Source organism: Salvelinus namaycush, chromosome 25 (assembly GCF_016432855.1).
Source record: "Salvelinus namaycush isolate Seneca chromosome 25, SaNama_1.0, whole genome shotgun sequence".
Taxonomy (NCBI): Eukaryota; Metazoa; Chordata; class Actinopteri; order Salmoniformes; family Salmonidae; genus Salvelinus; species Salvelinus namaycush.
In genome coordinates this window covers 31334513-31361540 of record NC_052331.1, presented here as the reverse complement: position 1 = coordinate 31361540, position 27028 = coordinate 31334513, and the positions used below count along the sequence as shown (strand labels likewise).

At 41.7% G+C, this 27028-nt stretch overlaps 1 protein-coding gene and 1 pseudogene across 1 annotated transcript; both read left to right on the top strand.

Moving 5' to 3' along the window:
• The first annotated feature begins 18638 nt into the window (after nucleotides 1–18638).
• On the top strand, nucleotides 18639–23131 carry LOC120019995 (gamma-interferon-inducible lysosomal thiol reductase-like). Its single transcript, XM_038963413.1, has 7 exons — nucleotides 18639–18799; nucleotides 19618–19806; nucleotides 19951–20025; nucleotides 20257–20346; nucleotides 20636–20788; nucleotides 20945–21013; nucleotides 22633–23131. The coding sequence occupies exons 1-7, from the start codon at nucleotides 18683–18685 to the stop codon at nucleotides 22702–22704; spliced, it is 765 nt and encodes a 254-aa protein (XP_038819341.1). The 5' UTR covers nucleotides 18639–18682; the 3' UTR covers nucleotides 22705–23131.
• Nucleotides 23132–24797: 1666 nt separating this feature from the next.
• LOC120019887 lies at nucleotides 24798–26719 on the top strand (annotated as a pseudogene).
• Nucleotides 26720–27028: the final 309 nt, after the last annotated feature.

Genomic DNA, 27028 nt, shown 5'->3' with positions numbered 1-27028 from the left:
TTGTACACTGTTGTTTAGGATAGTTATTATTGTCTTAGTTTACTGTGGAGCCCCTAGTACCACTCAACATGCCTCAGATTCCTCCATTGTTCCACCTCCCACACATGTGGTGACCTCTCCCAGCATAACTTGCCCGTCCAGAGATGCAACCTCTTATCATCACTCAGTGCCTGGGTTTACCTCCACTGTACCCGCACCCCACCATACCCGTCTGCACATTATGCCCTGAATCTATTCTACCACGCCCAGAAATCTGCTCCTTTTATTCTCTGTCCCCAACGCACAATGACCAGTTTTGATAGCCTTTAGCTGTACCCTCATCCTACTCCTCCTCTGTTCCTCGGGTGATGTGGAGGTTAACCCAGGCCCTGCGTGTCCCCAGGCACTCTCATTTGTCAAAAAAGCCTTGGTTTTGTAACGTTCTTCGTCGGGCGAAAGAGAGGAGGACCAAGATGCAGCGTGGTGAGTATTCATTTTAATAAGAGTACTGAAACAATGAACAAAACAATAAACCGACAAACGAACGAAAACGTAACAGTCCCGTATAGTAAACACAGAAACACAGGAACAGGAACAATCACCCACAACCCACAATACAAAACAGGCTACCTAAATATGGCTCCCAATCAGAGACAACGACTAACACCTGCCTCTGATTGAGAACCATATCAGGCCAAACACATAGAAACAGACAAACTAGACATACAACATAGAATGCCCACTCATATCACACCCTGACCAAACAAAACATAGAAACATACAAAGCAAACTATGGTCAGGGCGTGACAGTAGCCCCCCTCCCAAGGTGCGGACTCTGGCCGCAAAACCTAAACCTATAGGGGAGGGTCTGGGTGGGCATCTGTCCGCGGTGGCGGCTCTGGCGCGGGACGTGGACCCCACTCCACCATAGTCATTGCCCGCTTGAGTGGCCTCTTTAGAGCGGCGACCCTCGCCGCCGACCTTGGACTGGGAACCCTAATAAAGGGCCCCACTGGACTGAGGGGCGCCTCTGGACTGAGGGGCGCCTCTGGACTGAGGGGCGCCTCTGGACTGAGGGGCAGCTCCGGACTGAGGGGCAGCTCCGGACTGAGGGGCAGCTCCGGACTGAGGGGCAGCTCCGGACTGAGGAGCAGCTCCGGACTGAAGGGCAGCTCCGGACTGAAGGGCAGCTCAGGCGCCTTTGGACTGAAGGGCGGCTCAGGCGCCTTTGGACTGAAGGGCGGCTCAGGCGCCTCTGGACTGAAGGGCGGCTCAGGCGCCTCTGGACTGAAGGGCGGCTCAGGCGCCTCTGGACTGAAGGGCGGCTCAGGCGCCTCTGGACTGAAGGGCGGCTCAGGCGCCTCTGGACTGAAGGGCGGCTCAGGCAGCTCCTGACTGAAGGGCGGCTCAGGCGGCTCAGGACAGACGGGCGGCTCAGGACAGACGGGCGGCTCAGGCGGCTCAGGACAGACGGGCGGCTCAGGACATACGGGCGGCTCTGGCAGCGCTGGGCATGAGGAAGACTCTGGCAGCACTGAACAGGCGGGAGCACCTGTAGGAAGGAGACGGAGAGACAGCCTGGTACGTGGGGCTGCCACAGGAGGGCTGGTGTGTGGGGCTGCCACAGGAGGGCTGGTGCGTGGGGCTGCCACAGGAGGGCTGGTGAGTGGGGCTACCACAGGAGGACTAGTACGTGGAAGCGGCACCGGATAGACCGGACTGAGGAGGCGCACTACAGGTCTCGAGCACCGAGCCTGCCCAACCCTACCTGGCTGAATGCTTCCCGTAGCCAGGCCAGTGCGGCGAGGTGGAATAGCCCGCACTGGGCTGTGCTGGCGAACCGGGGACACCATGCGTAGGGCTGGTGCCATGTACCCCGGCCCGAGGAGACGCACTGGAGACCAGATGCGCTGAGCCGGCTTCATGGCACCTGGCTCGATGCCCACTCTAGCCCGGCCGATACGAGGCGCTGCTATGTACCGCACCGGGCTATGCCTGCGCACCGGGGACACCGTGCGCCTCACGGCATAACACGGTGCCTGCCCGGTCCCTCTCTCTCTCCACGGTAAGCACGGGGAGTTGGCTCAGGTCTCCTACCTGACTTAACCACTTAACCCCCCCCCCCCCCCAATACATTTTTGGGGCTGCCTCTCGGGCTTCCAACCGCGCTGCCGTGTTGCCTCCTCATACCACCGCCTCTCAGCTTTCGCTGCCTCCAGCCCTCCTTTGGGGCGGCGCTATTCACCAGCCTGAGCCCAAGGTCCTTCTCCGTTTAAAATCTCCTCCCATGTCCAGGAGTCCTGAGATTTTGGCCGCTGCTGCTGCCCGTTACCACGCTGCTTGGTCCGGTTGTGGTGGGTGATTCTGTAACGTTCTTCGTCGGGCGAAAGAGAGGAGGACCAAGATGCAGCGTGGTGAGTATTCATTTTAATAAGAATACTGAAACAACGAACAAAACAATAAACCGACAAACGAACGAAAACGTAACAGTCCCGTATAGTGAACACAAACACAGAAACACAGGAACAGGAACAATCACCCACAACCCACAAAGACAAAACAGGCTACCTAAATATGGCTCCCAATCAGAGACAACGACTAACACCTGCCTCTGATTGAGAACCATATCAGAACAAACACATAGAAACAGACAAACTAGACATACAACATAGAATGCCCACTCATATCACACCCTGACCAAACAAAACATAGAAACATACAACGCAAACTTTGGTCAGGGCATGACAGGTTTCATGCATGTTAACATCAGAAGGCTCCTCCCTAAGTTTGTTTTACTCACTGCTTTAGCACACTCCGCCAACCCTGATGTCCTTGCCGTGTCTGAATCCTGGCTAAGGAAGGCCACCAAAAATTCTGAGATTTCCTTCCCCAACTACAACATTTTCCGTCAAGATAGAACTGCCAAAGGGGGAGGAGTTGCAATCCACTGCAGAGATAGCCTGCAAAGTTCTGTCATACTTTCCAGGTCTATGCCCAAACAGTTCGAGCTTCTAATTTTAAAAATGTATCTCCCCAGAAATAAGTCTCTCACTGTTGCCCCTTGTTATAGACCCCCCTCAGCTCCCAGCTGTGCCCTGGACACCATATGTGAATTGATTGCCCCCCATCTATCTTCAGAGTTTGTTCTGTTAGGTGACCTAAACTAGGATATGCTTAACACCCCGGCAGTCCGACAATCTAAGCTAGATGCCCTCAATCTCACACAAATGATCAAGGAACCCACCAGGTACAACCCTAAAACCGTAAACATGGGCACCCTCATAGATATTATCCTGACCAACTTACCCTCCAAATACACCTCTGCTGTTTTCAATCAGGATGCAGGCAATGAGGCAGTGATCGCTGAGATCCTGCCTCAGCGATCACTGCCTCATTGCCTGCATCCGCTATGGGGCCGTGGTCAAACGACCACCCCTCATCACTGTCAAACGCTCCCTAAAACACTTCTGCAAGCAGACCTTTCTAATCGACCTGGCCCGGGTATTTTGGAAGGATATTGACCTCATCCCGTTAGTCGAGATAGCCTGGTCGTTCTTTAAAAGTAATTACCTCACCATCTTAAATAAGCATGCCCCTTTCAAAAAATTTAGAACTAAGAACAGATATAGCCCTTGGTTCACTCCAGACCTGACTGACCTTGACCAGCACAAAAACATCCTGTGGCGGACTGCAATAGCATCGAATAGTCCCCGCGATATGCAACTTTTCAGGGAAGTCAGGAACCAATACGCGCAGTCAGTCAGGAATGCAAAGGCTAGCTTTTTCAAACAGAAATTAGCATTCTGTAGCTCTCTAAAAACACTACTCTAAAAAGTTTTGGGACACTGTAAAGTCCATGGAGAATAAGAGCACCTCCTCCCAGCTGCCCACTGCACTGAGGCTAGTTAACACTGTCACCACCGATAAATCCACGATAATCGAGAATTTCAATAAGCATTTCTCTACGGCTGGCCATGCTTTCCTCCTGGCTACCCCAACCCCGGCCAACAGCTCCACACCCCCCGCAGCTACTTGCCCAAGCCTCCCCAGCTTCTCCTTCACCCAAATCCAGATAGCAGATGTTCTGAAAGAGCTGCAAAACCTGGACCCGTACAATTCAACTGGGCTAGACAATCTGGACCCTCTCTTTCTGAAATTATCCACCGCCATTGTTGCAACTCCTATTACCAGTCTGTTCAACCTCTCTTTCGTAGCGTCCGAGATCCCTAAAGATTGGAAAGCTGCCGCGGTTATCCTCCTCTTCAAAGGGGTTGACACTCTAGACCCAAACTGTTATAGACCTATATCCATCCTGCCCTGCCTTTCTAAAGTCTTTGAAAGCCAAGTTAATAAACAGATCACTGACCATTTCGAATCCCACCGTACCTTCTCCGCTGTGCAATCCGGTTTCCGAGCTGGTCACGGGTGCACCTCAGCCACACTCAAGGTACTAAACGATATCATAACCGCCATCGATAAAAGACAGTACTGTGCAGCCGTCTTCATCGACCTGGCCAAGGCTTTCAACTCTGTCAATCACCGTATTCTTATCGGCAGACTCAGCAGCCTTGGTTTCTCAAATGACTGCCTCGCCTGGTTCACCAACTACTACTCAGACAGAGTGTCAAATCGGGGGCCTGTTGTCCGGACCTCTGGCAGTCTCTATGGGGGTACCATAGGGTTCAATTCTCGGGCCGACTCTTTTCTCTATATATATCAACGATGTCGCTCTTGCTGCGGGTGACTCCCTGATCCACCTCTACGCAGACGACACCATTCTGTATACATCTGGCCCTTCTCTGGACACTGTGTTAACTAACCTCCAAACGAGCTTCAATGCCATACAACCCTCCTTCCGTGGCCTCCAACTGCTCTTAAACGCTAGTAAAACCGTTTCAACCGTTCGCTGCCCACACCCACCCGCCCAACTAGCATCACTACTCTGGATGGTTCTGACTTAGAATATGTGGACAACTACAAATACCTAGGTGTCTGGCTAGACTGTAAACTCTCCTTCCAGACTCATATTAAACATCTCCAATCCAAAATTAAATCTAGAATCGGCTTCCTATTTCGCAAAAAAAGCCTCCTTCACTCTGTCACGGCCGTTTAAAGGAGTGGACCAAGGCGCAGCGTTTTGAGCGTACATACTTGTTTATTTAACGATGTCGCCAACAAAACAATAAACAACCAACCGACACGTGAAGCCAACGTAGTGCTCACAGGCAACTAAACATGGACAACTACCCACAAAACCAACATGGAAAATGGCAACCTAAATAGGCTCCCCAATCAGAGACAACGATAAACAGCTGTCTCTGATTGGGAACCCATTCAGGCCACCATAAACCTACATACCCCTAGACAATACAAAATCCCCATAGATAACCAAAAACCCTAGACAAGACAAAAACCCCTAGACAATACAAAAACTAAACAAACCACCCTTGTCACACCCTGACCTAACCAAATAATAAAGAAAGCAAATATAACTAAAGTCAGGGCGTGACACACTCACGCCGCCAAACATACCCTCGTAAAACTGACTATCCTACTGATCCTCGACTTCGGCAATGTCGTTTACAAAATAGCTTCCAATACTCTACTCAGCAAACTGGATGCAGTCTATCACAGTGCCATCCGCTTTGTCACCAAAGCCCCTTATACCACCCACCACTGCGACCTGTATGTTCTAGTCGGCTGGCCCTCGCTACATATTCGTCGCCAGACCCACTGGCTCCAGGTCATCTATAAGTCTATGCTAGGTAAAGCCCCACCTTACCTCAGCTCACTGGTCACGATAACAACACCCACCCGTAGCATGCGCTCTAGCAGGTATATCTCACTGGTCATCCCCAAAGCCAACACCTCCTTTTGCCGCCTTTCCTTCCAGTTCTCTGCTGCCAATGACTGGAACAAATTGCAAAATTAGCTGAAGCTGGAGACTTATATTTCCCTTACTAACTTTAAACATCAGCTATCTGAGCAGCTTACCGATCGCTGCAGCTGTACATAGCCCATCTGTAAATAGCCCACCCAATCTACATACCTCATCCCCATATTTTTTTTTATTTACTTTTCTGCTCTTTTGCACACCAGTATTTCTACTTGCACATCATCATCTGCTCATCTATCACTAAAATGTTAATTTGCTAAACTGTAATTACTTCGCTACTATGGCCTATTTATTGCCTTACCTCCTCACGCCATTTGCACACTGTATATAGACTTTCTTTTTTTTCTATTGTGTTATTGACTGTACGCTTGTTTATTCCATGTGTAACTCTGTGTTGTTGTTTGTGTTGCACTGCTTTGCTTTATCTTGGCCAGGTCGCAGTTGTAAATGAGAACTTGTTCTCAACTAGCTTACCTGGTTAAATAAAGGTGAAATAAAAATAATACAATTTAAAAAAATGCTTCCCACAGTCGTCAAGTTGGCAGGATGTCCTTTCGGGGGAGGACCATTCTTGATACACAAGGGAAACTGTTGAGCATGAACAACCCAGCAGCATTGCAATTCTTGGCACATTTAAACTGGTGCGCCTGGCATCTACTACCATACTCCGTTCAAAGGCACATACATCTTTTGTCATGCCCATTCACCCTCTGAATGGCACACATACACAATCCATGTCTCAAGGCTTAAAATCCTTCTTTAACCTGCCTCCTCCCCTTCATCTACACTGATTGAAGGAGATGTATCAGGTGACCTCAATAAGGGATCATAGCGTTCACCTGGTCAGTCTATGTCATGAAAAGAGGAGCTGTGCCTACTGTTTTGAACACTCAGTATGTTGCCCTAAGAGTTGTACAAGGTTGGTAGAATCTTATTCAAAATGATTCACAGCTGTAATGGCTGCCGAAGGTGCTTCCCCCAAGTATTAACTCTGGGGTGTGAAGACATACACAATCAATGCATCTTTATTTTGTATTAATTTGAAAATGTTCTATAATTTTCTTTCACTTTGAAAAGGTGGCGTAGGGGAGAGTGGGATATGTTGAGACAATTTTTTTTTTTTTTTACATTCGGCATCACTACATCAAGAGAAATGTCGTATTCTTTCAGACAAAGATATCTACATATTTCAGGATGTTGTGTTTCCTGGAAATTATGAGAATGTATGTAAAGATAACAGTTTCAAAAACATAGTTTGTCCAAAAAAAGGTGGTCTCTTGGCATAACTTTCCCCAGATCTGGGGTAAATTGAGACTAGGAACAGGGTTGAGCTCGATTGAGGTAAGATTTGAAAAATCTTGAGTTCATATGCATGACAAATTGCAAAAATACTATGCATATTACTGACCAAATGTAATCATCATTTGTATGGGGTATGTGGAGCCATCGGCTCAACTTGCCTCTGGTCAAATGTCGATATTGGCACAATTTACCCCAAAGCAACAATTTTGACTATATTAACCCACTCCGCTACAAGGACGCACTTTCATGCTAGGTTTAGGACCTCATATTGTAGCTTACAGAGACCCCAACAAATGTATTAAACAGTCTTAACTATCTACTTTGATTTAGATACAAGCATCATGATACCTCTTAACACTATACATTCATTTGACTTTGTGAAAATCATTTTTGGGGACCTAACTTTTTCCATGTGATTTCCACTTCCTTCACTCCATGAAATTATGATCTCTAAATATTTAGTCACATGATTCATTTTGTGTATGGTTCCATAGAAACAAGGGGTGGCTCAACTAACCCTTGGCACGACTTACCCCCCTCTCCCCTAGGTTGTGTAGATCTGTAAGAAAATAAATATAATTGAATCCCTTTTTAGATTTAATTTTAAGGCAGCAAAATGTGAAGGCTGTGCAAGGAGGGTGTAAACTTCCACTAGGCACTGTACACATTGAGGGTTGGAATCAATCAAACACGCACTGTATTTGAACCGAATTGCTGAAGGATCACTTTCAACAACAAAAACATATTTGTTATTACTTGATGTTCACTTGTGGGTGGAAAAAAGCTAAACTCAGTTTGCTTTTCATTGAAACATGCATTTCCTGGGCTCTTCTAGGGTTTTAGGCATCAGGATCAGGGCACTTTGTGAGAACTGTTTATACAGAAGACATCATGCAGCTTTGTTGCGTACAATATTGCCTGTGTTTCTTCCCAGACCACAATAGATGTAGCTTGGTCCCTGATCTATTTGTCACTCATTGTCATACCAAACATGATCTTGATGTTTGGCATGACAATTCTATAAGGAGTTGGCAAGGGATCAGAAACAGACCGCCACCCAGGCTACAATCAATCCTTAAAGGAGATCCGGCTGTACAGAAAAGTAGACAGTCAACTGCCGTCATCGTAAAGTTATCCTCCTGTCCTGTTTGTTTGCTCTGAAGATTATAGGACAGCCCTAAAAAAAATCCCATGACACTTGGTTCATCTTTCACAAGAAATTAGGCTTATTACTTTTTTTGCTGTGGTGTGCATTGCTCATGACGCCATGACGCTGAGTAAAACCAGTTAGGTGGTACGAGGAACAAGGAACGAGGAACAGCAGCATGGTTACTGATAATAAAAGGGAACTTCCAAGATACTTAACTTCCTTAACCTGGACTCAGGGGTAAACGTAACATAGTAAATCTAAATCCTGGACACTCCAATTAGTATGGTATGTTATGTTTCGTATGGTATGTATTTTTAAAAATATTTTAGGGGTGGATCAGCTTAATATTGTGGAAAGATTGTTGCTTCCAACAATGTAATTGTCTGCATCATTTCCAATCCCCCATATCTTATTTTGGTAAATATATATACAGTATATCACAAAAGTGAGTACACCCCTCACATTTTTGTAAATATTTGAGTATATCTTTTCATGTGACAACACTGAAGAAAACTGAAGAAATGACACTTTGCTACAATGTAAAGTAGTGAGTGTACAGCTCGCATAACAGTGTACATTTGCTGTCCCCTCAAAATAACTCAACACACAGCCATTAATGTCTAAACCGCTGGCAACAAAAGTGAGTACACCCCTAAGTGAAAATGTCCAAATTGGGCCCAATTAGCCATTTTCCCTCCCCGGTGTCATGTGACTTGTTAGTGTTACAAGGTCTCAGGTGTGAATGGGGAGCAGGTGTGTTAAATTTGGTGTCATCGCTCTCACACTCCCTCATACTCCTTGCTCGCACATGCTTTTTCAGTTCTGCCCACACATTTTCTATAGGATTGAGGTCAGGGCTTTGTGATGGCCACTCCAATACCTTGACTTTGTTGTCCTTAAGCCATTTTGCCACAACTTTGGAAGCATGCTTAGGGTCATTGTCCATTTGGAAGACCCATTTGCGACCAAGCTTTAACTTCCTGACTGATGTCTTGAGATGTTGCTTCAATATATCCACATAATTTTTCTCCCTCACGATGCCATCTATTTTGTGAAGTGCACCAGTCCCTCCTGCAGCAAAGCACCCCGACAACATGATGCTGCCACCCCCGTGCTTCACGGTTGGGATGGTGTTCTTCGGCTTGCAAGCCTCCCCCTTTTTCCTCCAAACATAACGATGGTCATTATGGCCAAACAGTTCTATTTTTGTTTCATCAGACCAGAGGACATTTCTCCAAAAAGTACGATCTTTGTCCCCATGTGCAGTTGCAAACCGTAGTCTGGCTTTTTTTCTGGAGGTTTTGGAGTAGTGGCTTCTTCCTTGCTGAACGGCCTTTCAGGTTATGTTGATGTAGGACTCGTTTTACTGTGGATATAGATACCTTTGTACCTGTTTCCTCCAGCATCTTCACAAGGTCCTTTGCTGCTGTTCTGGGATTGAGTGTAACGTTCGTCTGGTGGTGTATGAATGGACCAAGGCGCAGCGGGTGATGAATACATAACTATTTATTACAAACAGACGAAACACTGACAAAACACTAGAACAAACTACAAAACAATAAACGAAGGCAACAGACCTGAAACAAACGAACTTACATATAGACGAAGGACGCAAGAACAGGAACAGACTACCTAAAACGAACGAACAAACGAAACAGTCCCATGTGGATTACACAGACACAGGAACAATCACCCACAAACAAACAGTGAGAACAACCTACCTTAATATGACTCTCAATCAGAGGAAACGCCAAACACCTGCCTCTAATTGAGAGCCATACCAGGCAACCCATAAACCCAACATAGAAAACACATAACATAGACTACCCACCCAAACTCACGCCCTGACCAATTAAACACATACCAAACAACAGAAAACAGGTCAGGAACGTGACATTGAGCTGCACTTTTCGCACCTAAGTACGTTCATCTCTAGGAGACAGAACGCATCTCCTTCCTGAGTGGTATGATGGCTGCGTGGTCCCATGGCGTTTATACTTGCGTACTATTGTTTGTACAGATGAACGTGGTACCTTCAGGCGTTTGGAAATTGCTCCCAAGAATGAACCAGACTTGTGGAGGTCTACAATTATTTTTCTGAGGTCTTGGCTGATTTCTTTTGATTTTCCCATGATGTCAAGCAAAGAGGCACTGAGTTTGAAGGTCGGCCTTGAAATACATCCACAGGTACACCTCCAATTGACGTCAATTAGCCTATCAGAAGCTTCTAAACCCATGACATAATTTTCTGGAATTTTTCCAAGCTGTTTAAAGGCACAGTCAACTTAGTGTATGTAAACTTCTGACCCACTGGAATTGTGATACAGTGAATTATAATTGAAATAATCTGTCTGTAAACAATTGTTGGAAAAATTACTTGTGTCATGCACAAAGTAGATGTCCTAACCGACTTGCCAAAACTATAGTTTGTTAACAAGAAATTTGTGGAGTGTTTTAACAAGTTTAATGACTCCAACCTAAGTGTATGTAAACTTCCCACTTCAACTGTATATAAACATACAATTTTTTTTGAATATACCTTTATTATTCCCCGCAAACCCTACCACCCTTCCCCCAATTGGAGTAAACTAATAAACAATAACACTTAGGCTTCTACCTTCAGCTTATACATCTTATACACATTTTACAGACACAATCTATTTTACAATAGTTTTATTTTGTTTGTTTTTAGTCCTTCCTCTATTTCTGATGTCCATCCAGTTTGATTTCTATTTGTAACTGTACTATTTCACAACATTTCTGGACCTATATACATTTTACAGACCCCGTATGTTTTACATTGGTTATCTTGTTATTAGTCCCACCCTTCAGCTCCATTTAACCCCTCCCATCTATCTCTTAACACCATCCATTTTGGATTTCTATTTGCCATATATTTTCAACTGTGCTGTGATGCTTCACAAAAGTACTGAACCTTTCTATTCTCATAGCTTTTACAGATTGTAAATTAAAGATTAAAATTTTTGCTAAAATAATTGTTATATTATTGATTGATTGACTATGGCTTTTCAAATCACCCAGTATTGCTATCTGCAGCGTTAGTTCTAGGCAAATGTTGCAATTCTTCAGCCATTCCTGGACCTGTGACCAACAATGAGCTACATATGGACAGTACCAAAATAAATTATCTAATGACTCTGCCTCCTCACAGCAAAATCTGCAATGGTGGGAAGATTGTATCCCCCATATATATAACATTCTATTGGTTGCAAGAATTTTGTATAGTAATTTAAAATGAAAAATTTGAAGTTTTGAATCCGGTGTTGTTTTGTGTGTCAATTCATAAACCATGGCATGGAATGGGTACATCAAAAATCTCTTCCCAACTATTTAGCAATTTATATGGCACAGCTGTCCATTTTTTGGTCCTTAAATGAAATTGGAATATGTTTTTATTTATCACACTTTTCTTTAACCATTTCTGTTCTTTAATGCAGGGCAGACAGACAAGTTCCTTACTTTTTCCCTTTCTACTTGCCTCTTCCATTTTTGTGGTCATGCTGCAATTAGTTGGTTGTAATTTTGGGTAGAGCAGACATTTCCATATGTCTGTGTTAGCTGCATGTGTGACAACTCCACCAGTCCTATTTATGATATCATTCACAAAAATTATACCTTTTTTAAACATTTCATAGAAAAATACGTTTTTTTTTATCAATCAGTATATTTCAGTTGAACCACAATATTTGTTGTATTATTTGTTCTGTCTTTTCAGGTGGATTAAACTGAAATTGCAACCAACTTTCTAAGGCTTGTTTAAAAAAGAACGATATTTTGGAGATGATTTCCTTTTCAAACCACCGAAAGTGAGCAGGTGTAATCTGAATAAAGGGGAAAAGGCCATTCTTGAACATAGGGTGAGACATTCCTACCAATTTACTAGAGAACCAGTTTGGATTTAAGTATAACTTTTGTATGACTGATGCCTTTAGTGAGAGGTCTAATGCTTTAATATTTAATAATCTCTGCCCTCTGAATTCATATTCGTTATATAAAGACGCCCTTTTAATTTTGTCTGTCTTGCCATTCCAAATGAAATTTAATATTTTTTGTTCATATAATTTAAAAAGCAGGTCACTAGGTGTAGGCAAAACCATAAGCAAATAGGTCAACTTTGATAGACCAAACAGTTAATCAGGGTGATTTTTCCACAAATAGACAGGTATTTTACTTTCCATGATAGCAAGATCTTATCTATTTTTGCTAACTTTCTATAAAAAATTTGTGGAGTGAGATCATTTCTTTCTTTTGGGATTTGTATACCGAGTATGTCCACATCCCCGTCAGACCATTTTATTGGTAAACTACACGGTAATGTAAAATGTAATTTTTTTAGTGATCCAATACGTAATATAGTACACATCATCATTTGGTTTTAATCCATAGAGGTTAGAAAAATTATCTAGATCCTCTATGAGGCTGTGGAGGGATTCCAATTGTGGTTTTAAAAGAAAACATGAATCATCAGCGTACAATGACACCTTTGTTTTTAAGCCACGGATTTCTAATCCCTTAATATTATTGTTGGATCTAATTTTAACAGCTAACATTTCGATGACAATAATAAATAGATATGCTGATAGTGGACAACCTTGTTTTACTCCTCTAGACAGTTTAAAACTTTCTGAGATGTAGCCATTATTTACTATTTTACACTTAGGGTTACTATACATAACTTTAACCCATTTCATAAGAGATTCCCCAAAATTGAAATATTATAGGCATTTATTTATAAACTCCAGTCGTACTTTATCAAAAGCCTTTTCAAAATCAGCTATGAAAACCAGGACTGGTGTCCCAGAATATTTCATAGTATTCTATTGTTTCCAGTACTTGTTTTATATTATCTCCAATCTATCATCCATGTAACAAACCTGTCTGATTAGGATGAATAATATCTGACAATACCTTTTTAATTCTATGCACCAAGCATTTAGCTAGGATTTTTGCATCACAACACTGAAGTGTAAGAGGTCTCCAATTTTTTTAATGAACTGGATCTTTATATATACCACTTGGGTCCTGTTTCAGTAATAATGATATCAGGCCTTCTTGTTGCGTGTCTGATAATCTACCATTTATATAGGAGTGGTTAAAACATGCTAATAATGGTCCTCTGAGTATATCAAAAAAAGTTTAGTATACTTCCACTGGTATGCCATCCAGCGCTAGAGTTTTCCCAGCCTTAAAGGCTTTAATTGCATTAAGAAGTTCCTCCTCTATAATTTGGCCTTCATGGTATGTATTAATTTGTGGATGTCCATCATCCATTTCATCTATGTTACAAATTACAATTCATATGATACGTTATGAATTGCAATTTCTAGAATATGTTACGAATTGCAATGTGTAACATAATTCGTACCATCTGTTACCAATTTGCAGAACGTATGATATGTTACGCATTCTAATTTGTTGTCGCTAACGTCAGCTAGGTGGCTAACATTAGCTAAGCAAGTGGAAGGTAAGTTTAGCTAACATGCTAAGTAGTAGTTGCAAAGTTGCTAATTAGCTCAAATGCAAAAGTTGTCCGTGATAAGATTCAAACATGCAACCTTTGGGTTGCTAGACATTCGTGTTACACACCTGCCCATCCACCCCGACCAACAACCCTATTTTCGTTTTTGCCCTAAGTAACCTTCTGCTTTATGTAACCATACCAACTGTAACATATCATACTAATTGTGTCCCGGATTTACATTTACTACGTTACGTCTAGTCTATGAGACCAGGCTAAAGTTCTTGGAGTGAAAACCATAAAAGGGGAATTTCCAAAATCTTTCAGTGATAACCACACTGACTCACCAGTGACTGGTTTGAAGTTACAAATGAATAATACTTTCACTGATAGACACTGATTGTGCAAACATGCTGACATTTAACTCATACTTCCTCATTCTGATTAGAAATGACACTTAGTTCATTGCAAGTTGTCTGTGCTACACAGTCAAAAAAACGGATGTGCGGCACTTCTCCATAGAAGACACAAGTAGTTGTAATACAACATGCCAATGTGGAAAGGGTGAGTTGTAATAGGGGTTTAATCCATGAATCCTGCAGGCCTAGAGAAGTGTTCTCTTGCCCAGGGATGGATTCGGACAAGAATTTTACCCTGGCTTTTTATCCACACCAGCCCACATTACTGTGCACCACCATATTTTGATGGTTTTGGGTTGACAATTAGACTATAGTTGCTGTATATTACTGTAAAAATCTTTGCTTACCAACTAATATTGGGGTTCAACACCTGTGGAAGTGGAAACTCAAAACACATGAACTAGATCACTAACCCTAATTATAATACCCACTGCTAGTAGCCATTCATTTAACAGTAAATGTAATGTCCTAATTTTTTTTTGCAGTTGTGGGCTACTAGGCCTACAAGTACCCCTGAGACCTTTTACGCAATGGCTGGTGCGCATTTCGCACCCGTCGCTCCATATCTCAAAGCCATATCAAATTAGTCTGGGTACCAGTCTTTGTAGCTAGCCTTCCACTCCTTGCCACTCAATTTCACTGCCAACGAGACTGGCCTTTTGGCAATTTCAATGTGCAGCTGGATTTAGTTGCTCAAAGTCAGGGCTTTGTGGTGGCCACTCCAGTACCTTGACTTTGTTGTCCTTAAGCCATTTTGCCACAACTTTGGGAGTATGCTTGGGGTCATTGTCCATTTGGAAGACCCATTTGCGACCAAGCTTTAACTTCCTGACTGATGCCTTGAGATGTTGCTTCAATATATCCACATAATTTTTTGTGAAGTGCACCAGTCCCTCCTGCAGCAAAGCACCCCCACAATCATATGCTGCCACCCCCGTGCTTCACGGTTGGGATGGTGTTCTTCGGCTTGCAAGCCTCCCCCTTTTTCCTCCAAACAAATGGTCATTATGGCCAAACAGTTCGATCTTTGTCCCCATGTGCAGTTGCAAACCGTAGTCTGGATTTTTTTATGGTGGGTTTGGAGCAGTGGCTTCTTTCTTGCTGAGCAGCCTTTCAGGTTATGTCGATATAGGAGTTTGAAGGTAGGCCTTGAAATACATCCACAGGTACACCTCCAATTGACTCAAATGATGTCAATTAGCCTATCAGAAGCTTCTAAAGCCATGACATCATTTTCTGGAGTTTTCCAAGCTGTTTAAAGGCACAGTCAACTTAGTGTATGTAAACTTCTGACCCACTGGAATTGTGATAAAGTGAATTATAAGTGAAATAATCTGTCTGTAAACAATTGTTGGAAAAATTACTTGTCATGCACAAAGTAGATGTCCTAACCCACTTGCCAAAACTATAGTTTGTTCACAAGAAATTTGTGGAGTGGTTGAAAAACCAGTTTTAATGACTCCAACCTAAGTGTTTGTAAACTTCTGACTTCTACTGTATATAGGGAAGGTAATCAGGGAGGTGATGGAGTCCAGGTGAGTCTGATGACTCGCTGGTGCACGTAACGATGGTGACAGGTGTGCGCCATAACAAGCAGCCTGGTGACCTAGAGGCCAGAGAGGGAGTATACGTGACACTAGTAAATAGAATAAGAACTATAACTAATTCAAAAACAAACATTTAGCTGTTACTGTAGCTAGGCAATTTGTTGTATTTTGAGGCTTAAAATAAAGCAAAGATGTTTTGTGGTTGGAATTGCAGTATGTATTTAGTTAGTTTGAGATTTTAGGGTTAGGGTTAGATTGGACAAACAAAAAGTGGTTGCTAAGCAACCAGATACCAAGGTGTTTTGTGGAGAGGAAAAGAGTGATAGTGCCAATATTTTGATAATCATTGTGATTGGAGGATAGCTGTGAGGGTTATCGAATCAGGATCAGGATCTCCTCGAGCTCATTAATGAGAGAATGTTCATATTTGAAGATGGCGAAAAGGCCAGTCTCTTTGGAAATGACAAGGAGTGGAAAGGAGTGGCATCTTAGCTATACACTGAGTGTACAAAACATTAGGAACACCTTCCTAATATTAAGTTGGACCCCCTTTTGCCCTCAGAACAGCCTCAATTCGTCGGGGCATGGACTCTACAAGGTGTCGAAAGTGTTCCACAGGGATGCTGGCCCATGTTGACTCCAATGCGTCCCACAGTTGTGTCAAGTTGGCTGGATGTCCTTTGGGTGGTGGACCATTCTTGATACACACAGGAAACTGTTGAGCTTGAAAAACCCAGCAGCGTTGCAGTTCTTGACACACTCAAACTGGTGCGCCTGGCACCTACTACCATACCCAGTTCAAAGGCACTTCAATCTTTTGTCTTACCCATTCATCCTCTGAATCGCACACATACACAATCCATATCTCAATTGTCTCAAGGCTTAAAAATCATTATTTAACCTGTGTCCTCCCCTTAATATAGACTGATTGAAGTGGATTTAACAAGTGACATCAATAAGGGATCATAGCTTTCACCTGGATTCACCTGGTCAGTCTCTCATGGAAAAAGCAGGTGTGCTTAATGTTTTGTACACTCAGTGTATTGAGAATTAAGAAATACAAATTATGCCTACAGAAAGCTGAGACCCTCCTCTCTTTGACTGGGCCAAGGGGGCTAAGCTTCCAAAGCTGTGTTTTTCCTATGATTGCATTTTGAAATGTTTTACAATCATAAAGCATTTTTCTCTCAGGCACATGGGGGGAGAGGAGAGTGGCTCGCTCACCACAGCAGCAGGCCCCAGCGAGGGCACAGGCACAGAGGCCAGGCAGACACTTTCATTACAGGAATCATGTGGATAATGCACTTCACAGTCTGACCAAATCATGGTTTTAGCCGCCCAAAAATAGGAAGTTTTGAGTGAGGTGACAATGTAGAATATGCTCTTTCTACATTTATAGGCACCTTTTAAGTTTTTTCCGTTCCATGATCTTTGCTGTCTAACTGATGACAGAGTTGGAGCAGATCTCTTTCATGATGCTGCGTTTTACTTTGAATGTGAGTTTGTGCGACCTCAACTCAGCATATCAGAAAACCGGGCTGACCATCTTGGTAGCGGGGCCGGCCGTTGCCCACTGATAAGCCAAAGGCTCATTATAGACTAGTATAACAGACAAATTGCGCAAAAATAATAATAGTTTAAAAAAATCTTAACAGGCCCATGGGCCGCCGGCCATGTCACCTTTCTCATTGTTTTATTTTGATAGAATAGTTTTTTTGTGTGTGTCAATTTCGACCAGCCCATCCAACTAAAAAATAGCCCAGCCCTTCTGGCATTTGCCATAATTGCCAGATGGGTAATCTGCCCCTGCTCTTACCTCTACATCTCAAGCTCTTTCCACATCAGCCCCTTACAGTAATGTAGCAATGTAAAGGGTGCCTTGATGTGAATATGGCTGTGTTTAGACAAGCAGCCCAAGACAGATTTTTTCCCCCCACTAATTGGTCTTTTGACCAATCAGATCAGCTCTGAAAAAGATCTGACGGGAAAAGATCTGATGTGATTGTTAAAATAAATAAATCTGAATTGGGTGTCTGTCTAAACACTGCCTATCAAGAACAATATCTATCTGGTTAAAGCCTGCATGTATCATGCTTTATAACTTATTATAATAAGCATGTACATGTATGAGCATCAGCCTTTGTAATATATTATCAAATGTATTATAATTAAGCCTCCCGAGGAGGTGTGGTATATGGCCAATATACCAGGCTAAGAGCTGTTCTTATCAGAGTGCCTGGATACAGCCCTTAGCCGTGGTATAATGGCCATATACCACAAACCCCAGAGGTGCCTTATTTTTTTAAATTAAAAACTGGTTACCAATGTAATTAGACTAGTAAAAATATATATTTTGTCGTACCCCTGGTATATGGTCCAAAATACAACGGCTTTCAGCCAATCAGCATTCAGGGCTCGAAACACCCGGTTTATAATAAGGCTTATAAAATGTTATGTCTCTACGTACAGTATCCACTTTTAAACTTTTTTCAGAATGTCTGGTAGGCTTTAAGTAGTAGGGTATAGTCAGGATAAGAGACTATTATAATACATTATAACAGGGCATACGTGCTTGACAATACATTATGCATCATAATGAATATCTGCTTTGCCACAATAAACACCAATAAGAGTTGGATGAAACAAAGTTAAACAAATACCTCCAGGTAGATAACAAATCGTGACAATATAATCAATATCAAGACAATCCCAACTCGTGATATGATACAATGTAACGCAAACTTTGCCGGCGTTTAGTGACGCTGTTAGTGGTCACATGACTGAGAACAAATCGTAAAATCGAAAATATATTTACTTAGCTAGAGGGTACCGTGATATAATTTGAATCACTATATATAGAGTAGATTTACTGACTGTGGCCAGTGTCTGTCGTCTTGTGCTGAAGGGAAGATGAAGGGTATTATTCTGTTTACACTTTTGACCACCTGGTCAAATGTAGATTGCAAGTCTTGCTCATATTCTCCATCGCAGTGGTGTACCTCTTTGGACTCAGCCATCGAATGTGGGGTAAAATAAGTTCACTTGACGAGTTTCTTGTCGTAATTAAATGTATGCAATGTTTTGGTAACACATTGACTTAAACTGTGTGTTGTGGTTGTATCGCTGTAATTGGACTACAAGTTACAACGGGTGAGAACGATATCTTCGTAGCCTGTATCTTAGATTTGTTTTTGTGTGTTTTGATTGGTCAGGGGAAAGTGATCTCCGATCACCACTGAGGAGGCAACTGGGCAATTCCTTGGTAACGGAATTACGCCAAGACAAAATACCAAACAAAAACCATTGATTTCAAAGTTTAACAAACCATACAACTCTATGCACAATGACTCATTTTAACAATTTTCACAGAACATTTTACAAAAACACATTTACAGGAATAACTGTGCAGATACAACGTTTGGTAACAGAATAAAACTGCGAGATTTTTGTTGTTATGTATCTTGTTCAAAGTTTTCATTGTGCATAGAGTTGGGTTGATGAAACTTTGAAGTCAATGGTTTTTGTTTGGCATATATTTTAAAGTGATAAATTGGAGTCTCAGCATAATTCCGTTGCTGTGGAATTGCCCAACTTTTACTTCAGTAGAGAATGAGGAAGAGAATGAGAAAAATGTATGTTTGTACATTAAAAATAATATTAAAATATAATATCAACACCCATAATTGTCTCTACAGATTCTGCTTGACATATAGACCCTATTTAGGCCTAAAAATGCAACCATACTGTGTGTGTTTGTTAACTTGTACGGCTTTACTGTAAAGGCAACAAAAATACACAGCACAAGAAACAGGTTATCAGTTGAGTCTTTACTTTTATTATGGCAGGTTCTGAAGCAGTGCCTGGAAACCAATGCCACCAAGGCCAACACGCTGGAGCAGTCAGTTCAGGTGGAGCTGTATTATGAGTCTCTGTGCCCAGCATGCCGCTACTTCCTCACCTCACAGCTCTTACCCACATGGACCATGCTGCAGGACGCCATGAGTGTCACGCTGGTGCCCTATGGAAATGCAGGAGTAAGTACACTAGGCTAGAGACGATGACTCTCATCTCATGAATCTTGCTTTGAGTTTGGATATAATACTTGGATGTCGTTATCAGTGAATGGAGTTGAGGAATGTTGTGTTTAGTCAAAGTAATTTCTGTTTGTCTCACTACAGGAATCTTTTGATGGGAAGAAGTATCAATTCACCTGCCAGCACGGTGAAGAAGAGTGTCTTGGCAACATGATCGAGGTGAGATTTTGGTAATGCTTTATTTTACATTCTACCAGGTAGTTATTTATTATTTATTAGAACAGTAATTACCGATTAATTGCCTAGCAATTACACCCATTGACGCATCACTAAAGTACCAGAAAGTATTAATTGTCACCATATAGTTTCTTAGTTACTACCATGTAAATACCAGGTAATACCAGCTTAAACTGGGCTGAAACATGTTTTTTTCCCTCTCTCTCTCCTCAGACCTGCATATTGAATGTTACAGGAAGTAACGCGTTCCAGATAATCTACTGCATGGAGGCCTCCACTGATGTGGTTAAAGCAGGCGAGAAGGTGAGCGACATTAACTCTTACCTTCTCTCTATCTACACAAAACCATGAAAAGACCCTACCTCAAACAATATACAGCACTCCCTATTTTTATTCTAATACCCTTGAGAAATAGGAACAAAAAGTTAAAGAATGGACTAAGTTTTTGTGCTTGGTGATTGATGATATGCTCTGCTCACATAAGATAGTGTAAAAGGGTATGGCTGGAGGGAAATATGAGATATGACTGGATGGCATTGTAAATATGAGGATACTTTGGAAATAGTGTTCTGACCACCTCTTCCCTTGACAGTGTGTGGAGCTCTATGACCCAAACACCAAGTGGGAGAACATCATGACCTGTGTGAAGGGAGACCAGGGGAATCAGCTAATGCATCAGAACGCAGTGAAGACTGGGGCCCTGAAGCCAACCCACAACTATGTGCCTTGGATTGTCATCAATGGGGTAAGTTCAATGAGGCAAAATATTTGTGTTTCTTGTGTCTGCATTGCATTTAATACTTTGTGTTAACTGTATTACAAACCGCTACGAGTAAGGTATTTTACCACTCAACAACGTTTATTGCCTCGATTGTTATAGTAATCTGGAAACTTTTCTCAGGAGCACACAGAAGAACTTCAGGACAAAGCAATGTCTTCACTCTTCACTCTGATCTGCAGCATGTACAAGGTAAGTTTTGGCCCGCCAAAAAACACCATTCCAATATTAACCGTATAATGTCTTATCCATCCATTCTTCTTTCCTTGTTTCTATGTATCTTTTTTCCTATCTATAGAAACCACTGTGTATAGAATAGCCTTTACATATACTGTACCATTGATGGTAAGTCAGTACCTGATGAAGTTGATATTTCTTGACGCCATACTCCATCCAACCTTTTCTGAGTCAAGATCACTTTCGCAGTCAAAAAGCAAGAGATCTACCACCTAGATTTTTTTAAAGCATGACTTAAAAAATGTAACATTCACCTAATAAAACAGTTCTGTAGGAAGACGGTTTGTGCAGTAGGCCTACTAGCCTACATTATCTCAGTATATTGGCTATACAGTTGTCTGGCCTGCCAATATTGTTCTTCTCAGACCATATAATATTTCAAAACCCAAGCTTTGATAACAAAATAGATCAGTTGTTGTATGATTTGCGAGGCACAGCTGAGCAAAAATTGAAATAATTCTCTTTTTTATTTTACTGGACTGATGGTACCTGTATCTGATGGTCATGGTGCTTTCAAGACAACTGGAAACTCGGGGGGAAAATGAGGTCAAATCATGACGTCAGTGATCTTCAGGTTGGAAAGCCGGAGCTGTAGAAAGATGCCAGAGTTTCCGACTTGGAATTCTGAGTTGGATGACCGTGGAAAACTATTATTTGTCTTGAATGCACTGAAGTCGAAAGTCTGAGATTTCCGAGTTCCCAGTTGTTTTGAACACGGCATCAGTCTCAGCGGAGGGAGGGAGAGAGCAGCAGAGGGTCCGCCTCTCACTGTCCCTGCTCTCTCCTTTCTTTCCTCCGGTGAGACTGACCAGAGAGAGGGGACACCGTCTTTCACCTGATGGCAAAACTCAAGTCGCACCGCATCTGCACAAATCCATGTTGTTCCTATGACCAGAGAAAGTGAAATATTCCTCAATATTAAAAAAGACACAAAGAGCTGCTGATAATAATAATATTAATAAAAACGCAGGGCTATCGATACACTTATCTACTAATTCATTGCAGCGCAAGTGGAAGTAGGGAGAAGTGCATTTTATGTATTGTAATTCTGTTGAATAAAAACAGTGTTGACAGTGCTGAATAAAAACTTAGACATGAACTCACTCAAAAACAGCAGCTCTTTGCTGTATTCTTTGACAGTCACTCTCTGGTCCTGGTTTTAAAAGTTATTACATCTCATGTAGGCTAGTTGCCTATCAAACTTCGCTGTGGCCAGGGTCGTGGAAGCTGTAGGAACGGTGATTTGAGCTATCTGATTTGCCAGCACAGTATGCGACCTCAGTTTAGCCACAGATCTCCTGGTCCGCCGGGCAGGTGGAGCTTGTCTTTTCAGACAATTAAATGGTTCAAAATTGGAACACTTCACCTGCCCGGTGTGCAGGACTTGTGAATCAAATGCAACACCAATAATATAAATAAAGGATAGCAAGCCTTTATCGTTGACTTTTCTACAGAAATGTTTGGTGATGGACTAGGATCGCGATCGACCGGTTGGTGACCACTGCACTAGAGTGTGCTGTAGGAATAAGAAAGATAGTCCTTTGATTTCTGTTCTCTGTCATATTCTCCTTTAGGGGTCCAAGCCTGAAGCCTGTAGTACGGCTCTGATGAAACGACACAGAAGTTACAGTTACCATGACGAGTAAATCATCTACGTCTCAACACTGCACTATACTGCCATGTGCCTCTGTGTTTGATTGCTAAATATGGATGGTAAATGCTTACTTAAAAATGTGTGGTATCAATCATGTTTTAACGCTATCAATGCTTTAAAAAAAATCTGGTTTAACTATCAATATTACACAATTATTCAAAAATCAAGAAAATGGACGTCATGTACTGTTTCATTGCTCAATGAATGAGCCTTTGTGGAATGAGCCTTTGTGGAATGAGCTGTGTGGAATGAGCTGTGTGGAATGAGCTGTGTGGAATGAGCTGTGTGGAATGAGCTGTGTGGAATGAACTGTGTGAAATAAGCTCTCTGATAGCAATCCATTTTTTATAAAGTGATGAAGTTTCACTAGCCTTTGTAAATGAATAATAATAATGAATACGAAATTAAAGTAAACTACTTTAAAAGGACTTGGTCTTTCTTTATTAAATCTGCGTTTTATGTTGAATGTGATACGTGTTTATCCTATTAGATCAGATATTTCTTTTTTGACAGGCGCTGTGGGGATGAATACCTTTTTGAGTGAGTGCTCTTACAGTAGAAGGCTTTGTCGTGGTTGTCATGGTTCTGCATAGCTTCGCTGAGTCTTGCCTAGGGGAGACCGCAGACAAACCAGTGACATGTCAAGCCTCTTCCCTGGCGGTTTAATAGGATTGTCTGTGCTGCTTTCAGTGCTGTTAAAGAGACATGTTCTCCCTTGTTATACTGCTGATTAAGGGTCATGTCCTTCAACATCATTTGGTGTGTCTATTGGAGCACGATGTAAAAATGTAAGATCGAAAGTATGATGGCTACAAGATTTCACGCTGTCTGATTTTTCTTTGGTTGCATTTCTTAATCAAAAACGAAATAATGGAAGAATGAATAGCCTACTCACAGACCTTACACACTGATCTAAAGCTGAAGATGCTGGTGTTGTGTAGACCCTATCTAGTTTTGGATGGATGCACCATTTTTATTGAGCTGTTTGGTTATCCAAAAACATATAACCTTTACACTATAGATTATGGTCCCAGGTGTATCAGTGACAAAACTGAAGTGTGGATATTCTAATCAGTGTCTTTCTAATCAAATCAGAAATATGACCTTTGCACCTTTTCTATGCTTCTAATGTGATTTATAGAAGGTGACATAGTAGCCTATCAGTGGAGGCTGGTGGGAGGAGTTATAGGAGGATGGGCCATTGTAATGGCTTGAATGGAATAAATGGAGCAGAGTCAAACATATGGAAAACATGTGTTTGACTCCGTTCCATGAATTCCCTTGCAGGCTTTACGATGAGCCCTTCCTCCTATAACTCCTCCCACCAGCCTCCTCTGTAGCCTATTCTTAGAAGGTTACAGTATGTCAAAACAATTCAATGTTCATCTAGAGATTTAATTTGTCAAGTCACTTTTCTATCATACTACTTCTTTGATGAATCAGAATTCCACATCATTTATGAAAGGGATCTTGTGCTTCAGCTGGATAGTTTTTTTGTGCAGCATTGGGGAGTATGATGTCCTCAAACTCCTCGCTATTATGCATTTGACACCAATGCTATGTATAAACCCTAGATGAGTTAGGGGAAGCTGCTTTGAAGCCAAAGAGAATGCCAAGAGTGTGCAAAGCTGTCATCAAGGCAAAGGTGGCTACTTTAAAGAATCTCAAATATATTTTGATTTGTTTAACACTTTTTGGTTACTACATGATTCAATATGTGTTATTTCATAGTGTTGATGTCTTCACTTCGCTTTCTACAATGTAGAAAATAGTGAAAAATAAATAAAAACCCTTGAATGAGGGGTGGCAGGTAGCCTAGTGGGTAGAACGTTGGACTAGTAACTGAAAGGTTGCAAGATCAAATCCCCAAGGTAAAAATCTGTTCTGCCCCTGAACAAGGCAGTTAACCCACTGTTCCTAGGCTGTCATTGAAAATAAGAATTTGTTCTAAACTGACTTGCCTAGTTAAATAAAGGTAAAATGAGTAGGTGTGTCCAAACTTTTGACTGGTACTGTACATCAATAACATTGAACATTTATCCTAGTGGACCACTTACTGGATAACCGTCGTTTGGAATAATAATCATGATTCCTCAGTCGAGCAGAGAGTTTCTCGTCAAGATTACAGGTTACTGGAAGCCGTTTTTCAACAGCAGGTTTCTTATTGTAACCAATACTGTGAGCTGTGGGGGCATGCTTGCCACCGGCAATATCATTCAGCAAACCAGAAAAAAATGGAAGGTCCCTGAAAGGGCATGTGACTGGGCTCATACAGGTAAGGTCCAGGACCAAGGACAGCAATCTGTGTTGTATGAAATAACTTTTGAAAGACAATGAACATGAATGTGCGAGGGCAATATATATTCCTAATCATAATCATAACATAAAGAAAATGTATAGCATAAAAAAAAGTTCAACCATAATATTCCAAAACATACTTCTCTCTAATTGTATCCTTTATATTGATAAGATTATTGCATATTTTCCTTGTGTTTTCCAATATACAATACAGTAGTATATAGGTGTCACTATTTGCAAGGACATATATTTCATGTTGCTGTATTACACTGCCCTCTGTAGTTTGCATATTTTGCAGTAGGATGTTCAATGGGGCCTTTCATGCGCTACTTGTACCAGTGGCTGGACATGTTATTTTTGTCAGCAATGCTCTACCTGCTGTCAGCAAGAAAGTCCTCACCGATCAGCTGATTGCATCACTGACCATGGAGCATAGTATTTCATAGGGGAGTGTGTTTTTTAAAGTTTTTTTTTAAGTCAGCGTTAACAGTATACTAAGTTAAATCAATGTCAACGTGGACTGTTTGCTTGCTCTTATGGAAAAGCTCACAACAAAACTCACTAAAGTGGGGTTGGAGGGACTTCCATAGATGGGAGATACTGTTTTTTTTAATCTTCCTACAGGTATGGGCAAGATGGAGGGCCATAGTCTGTCTGAGGGGTTGGAGAAATTCAAAGACAAGTTCTGGGAGTTCTACAAGGTTAGTGGAATAGTATGACTGTGTTGTTCATATCCTAGCTGTCACGTTCTGACCTTAGTTCCTTTTTTATGTCTTTATTTTAGTTTGGTCAGGGCGTGAGTTGGGGTGGGCATTCTATGTTGTTATTCTATGTTGTGTTCTATACGTTATATTTCTATGTGTTTGGCCTAGTATGGTTCTCAATCAGAGGCAGGTGTCGATCGTTGTCTCTGATTGAGAATCATACTTAGGTAGCCTGCTTTCCCACTATGGGTTGTGGGTAGTTGTTTTCCGTTTTAGTGTTTTCACCATTCGGGACTGTTTCAGTTTTCATTTTGATTCTCTTGTTCTTTTTGTATTTTGTATTCATTCTCATTAAAAGTTATTATGGATACGTACCACGCTGCATTTTGGTCCTCCTCTCCTTCCACCAAAGAAAGCCGTTACACTAGCCCTAATTATTCCCTACAATTTGGCCTTTGTATTCTCTATCCTCTTACCTGCTTGATTTTATTGTCCTTTGTTCGGAAGGCATTTATTGTATCTTGCTTTTTAATGTATTCATTTACCTGATAAGAATGGTTTGGATCAGAAGCATAGGCCCATTGTACTCTATATTTCTGTATTGATACCCCTCTAGTTCTCAAGGTTTGTTTGTGATTCTTTTCCTTCCAGGTGGACTGGTGTGTTTGGCCCGCGGTACAGGTTATCAACTTCTACTTCTTGCCCCCTAAGTTCCGAGTCTTCTATGTTAGGTGTTCCCAAGGTACGCGCAATGTCTTCTGGGGTACGCCAAATAAACATGTGATTCACAGTCAGTTACACATATCAGTGTTGTAATAAGGTAATAATACATGTATAGGAGACTACATTAGTCACTGCATTTGTGTTATTTAAAAAAATATATATTTTATTCATAGATAAGGAATAGCTTTTTCAAGCATCTTAAAATATAGATAAAATCTTGATTATCGTTGATTTAAATTGTGTATTTTAATTTCAACAGATTCCTTTACTGGTATGGCTTGAATGTATAATTTATAATATGCCTGTAGGTTTCTTGTGCTTTTTATTAAAGTTAAATTCATGGCTTACGATATGATATCTTTTAATACAGTATGTCAATGTAGCAATCTAATACTGTAGCTGCATAATCAATGATTATGTTAAACCCCCAAAACAAAATGTGTGTTTATAATTGCATTGTAACAGTGTAACATACAAAGTCCAGATGTATTTATTAATGAGATCAGTAGGCCTATAAATAAATAAGAAAAGTTTCGAACAACATTATGCATAGATATGCCTACGACATACGTTTGATGTTGATTTGGACAC

What these genes read in the sequence shown, in the direction of transcription:
- LOC120019995 (XM_038963413.1), top strand. Translation starts at nt 18,683, where the DNA reads ATGAAGGGTATTATTCTGTTTACACTTTTGACCACCTGGTCAAATGTA. An exon ending in ACTCAGCCATCGAATGTGGG is followed by an intron (nt 18,800 to 19,617) that starts GTAAAATAAGTT and finishes TTATTATGGCAG; the next exon opens with GTTCTGAAGCAGTGCCTGGA. An exon ending in TGATCTGCAGCATGTACAAG is followed by an intron (nt 21,014 to 22,632) that starts GTAAGTTTTGGC and finishes ATTCTCCTTTAG; the next exon opens with GGGTCCAAGCCTGAAGCCTG.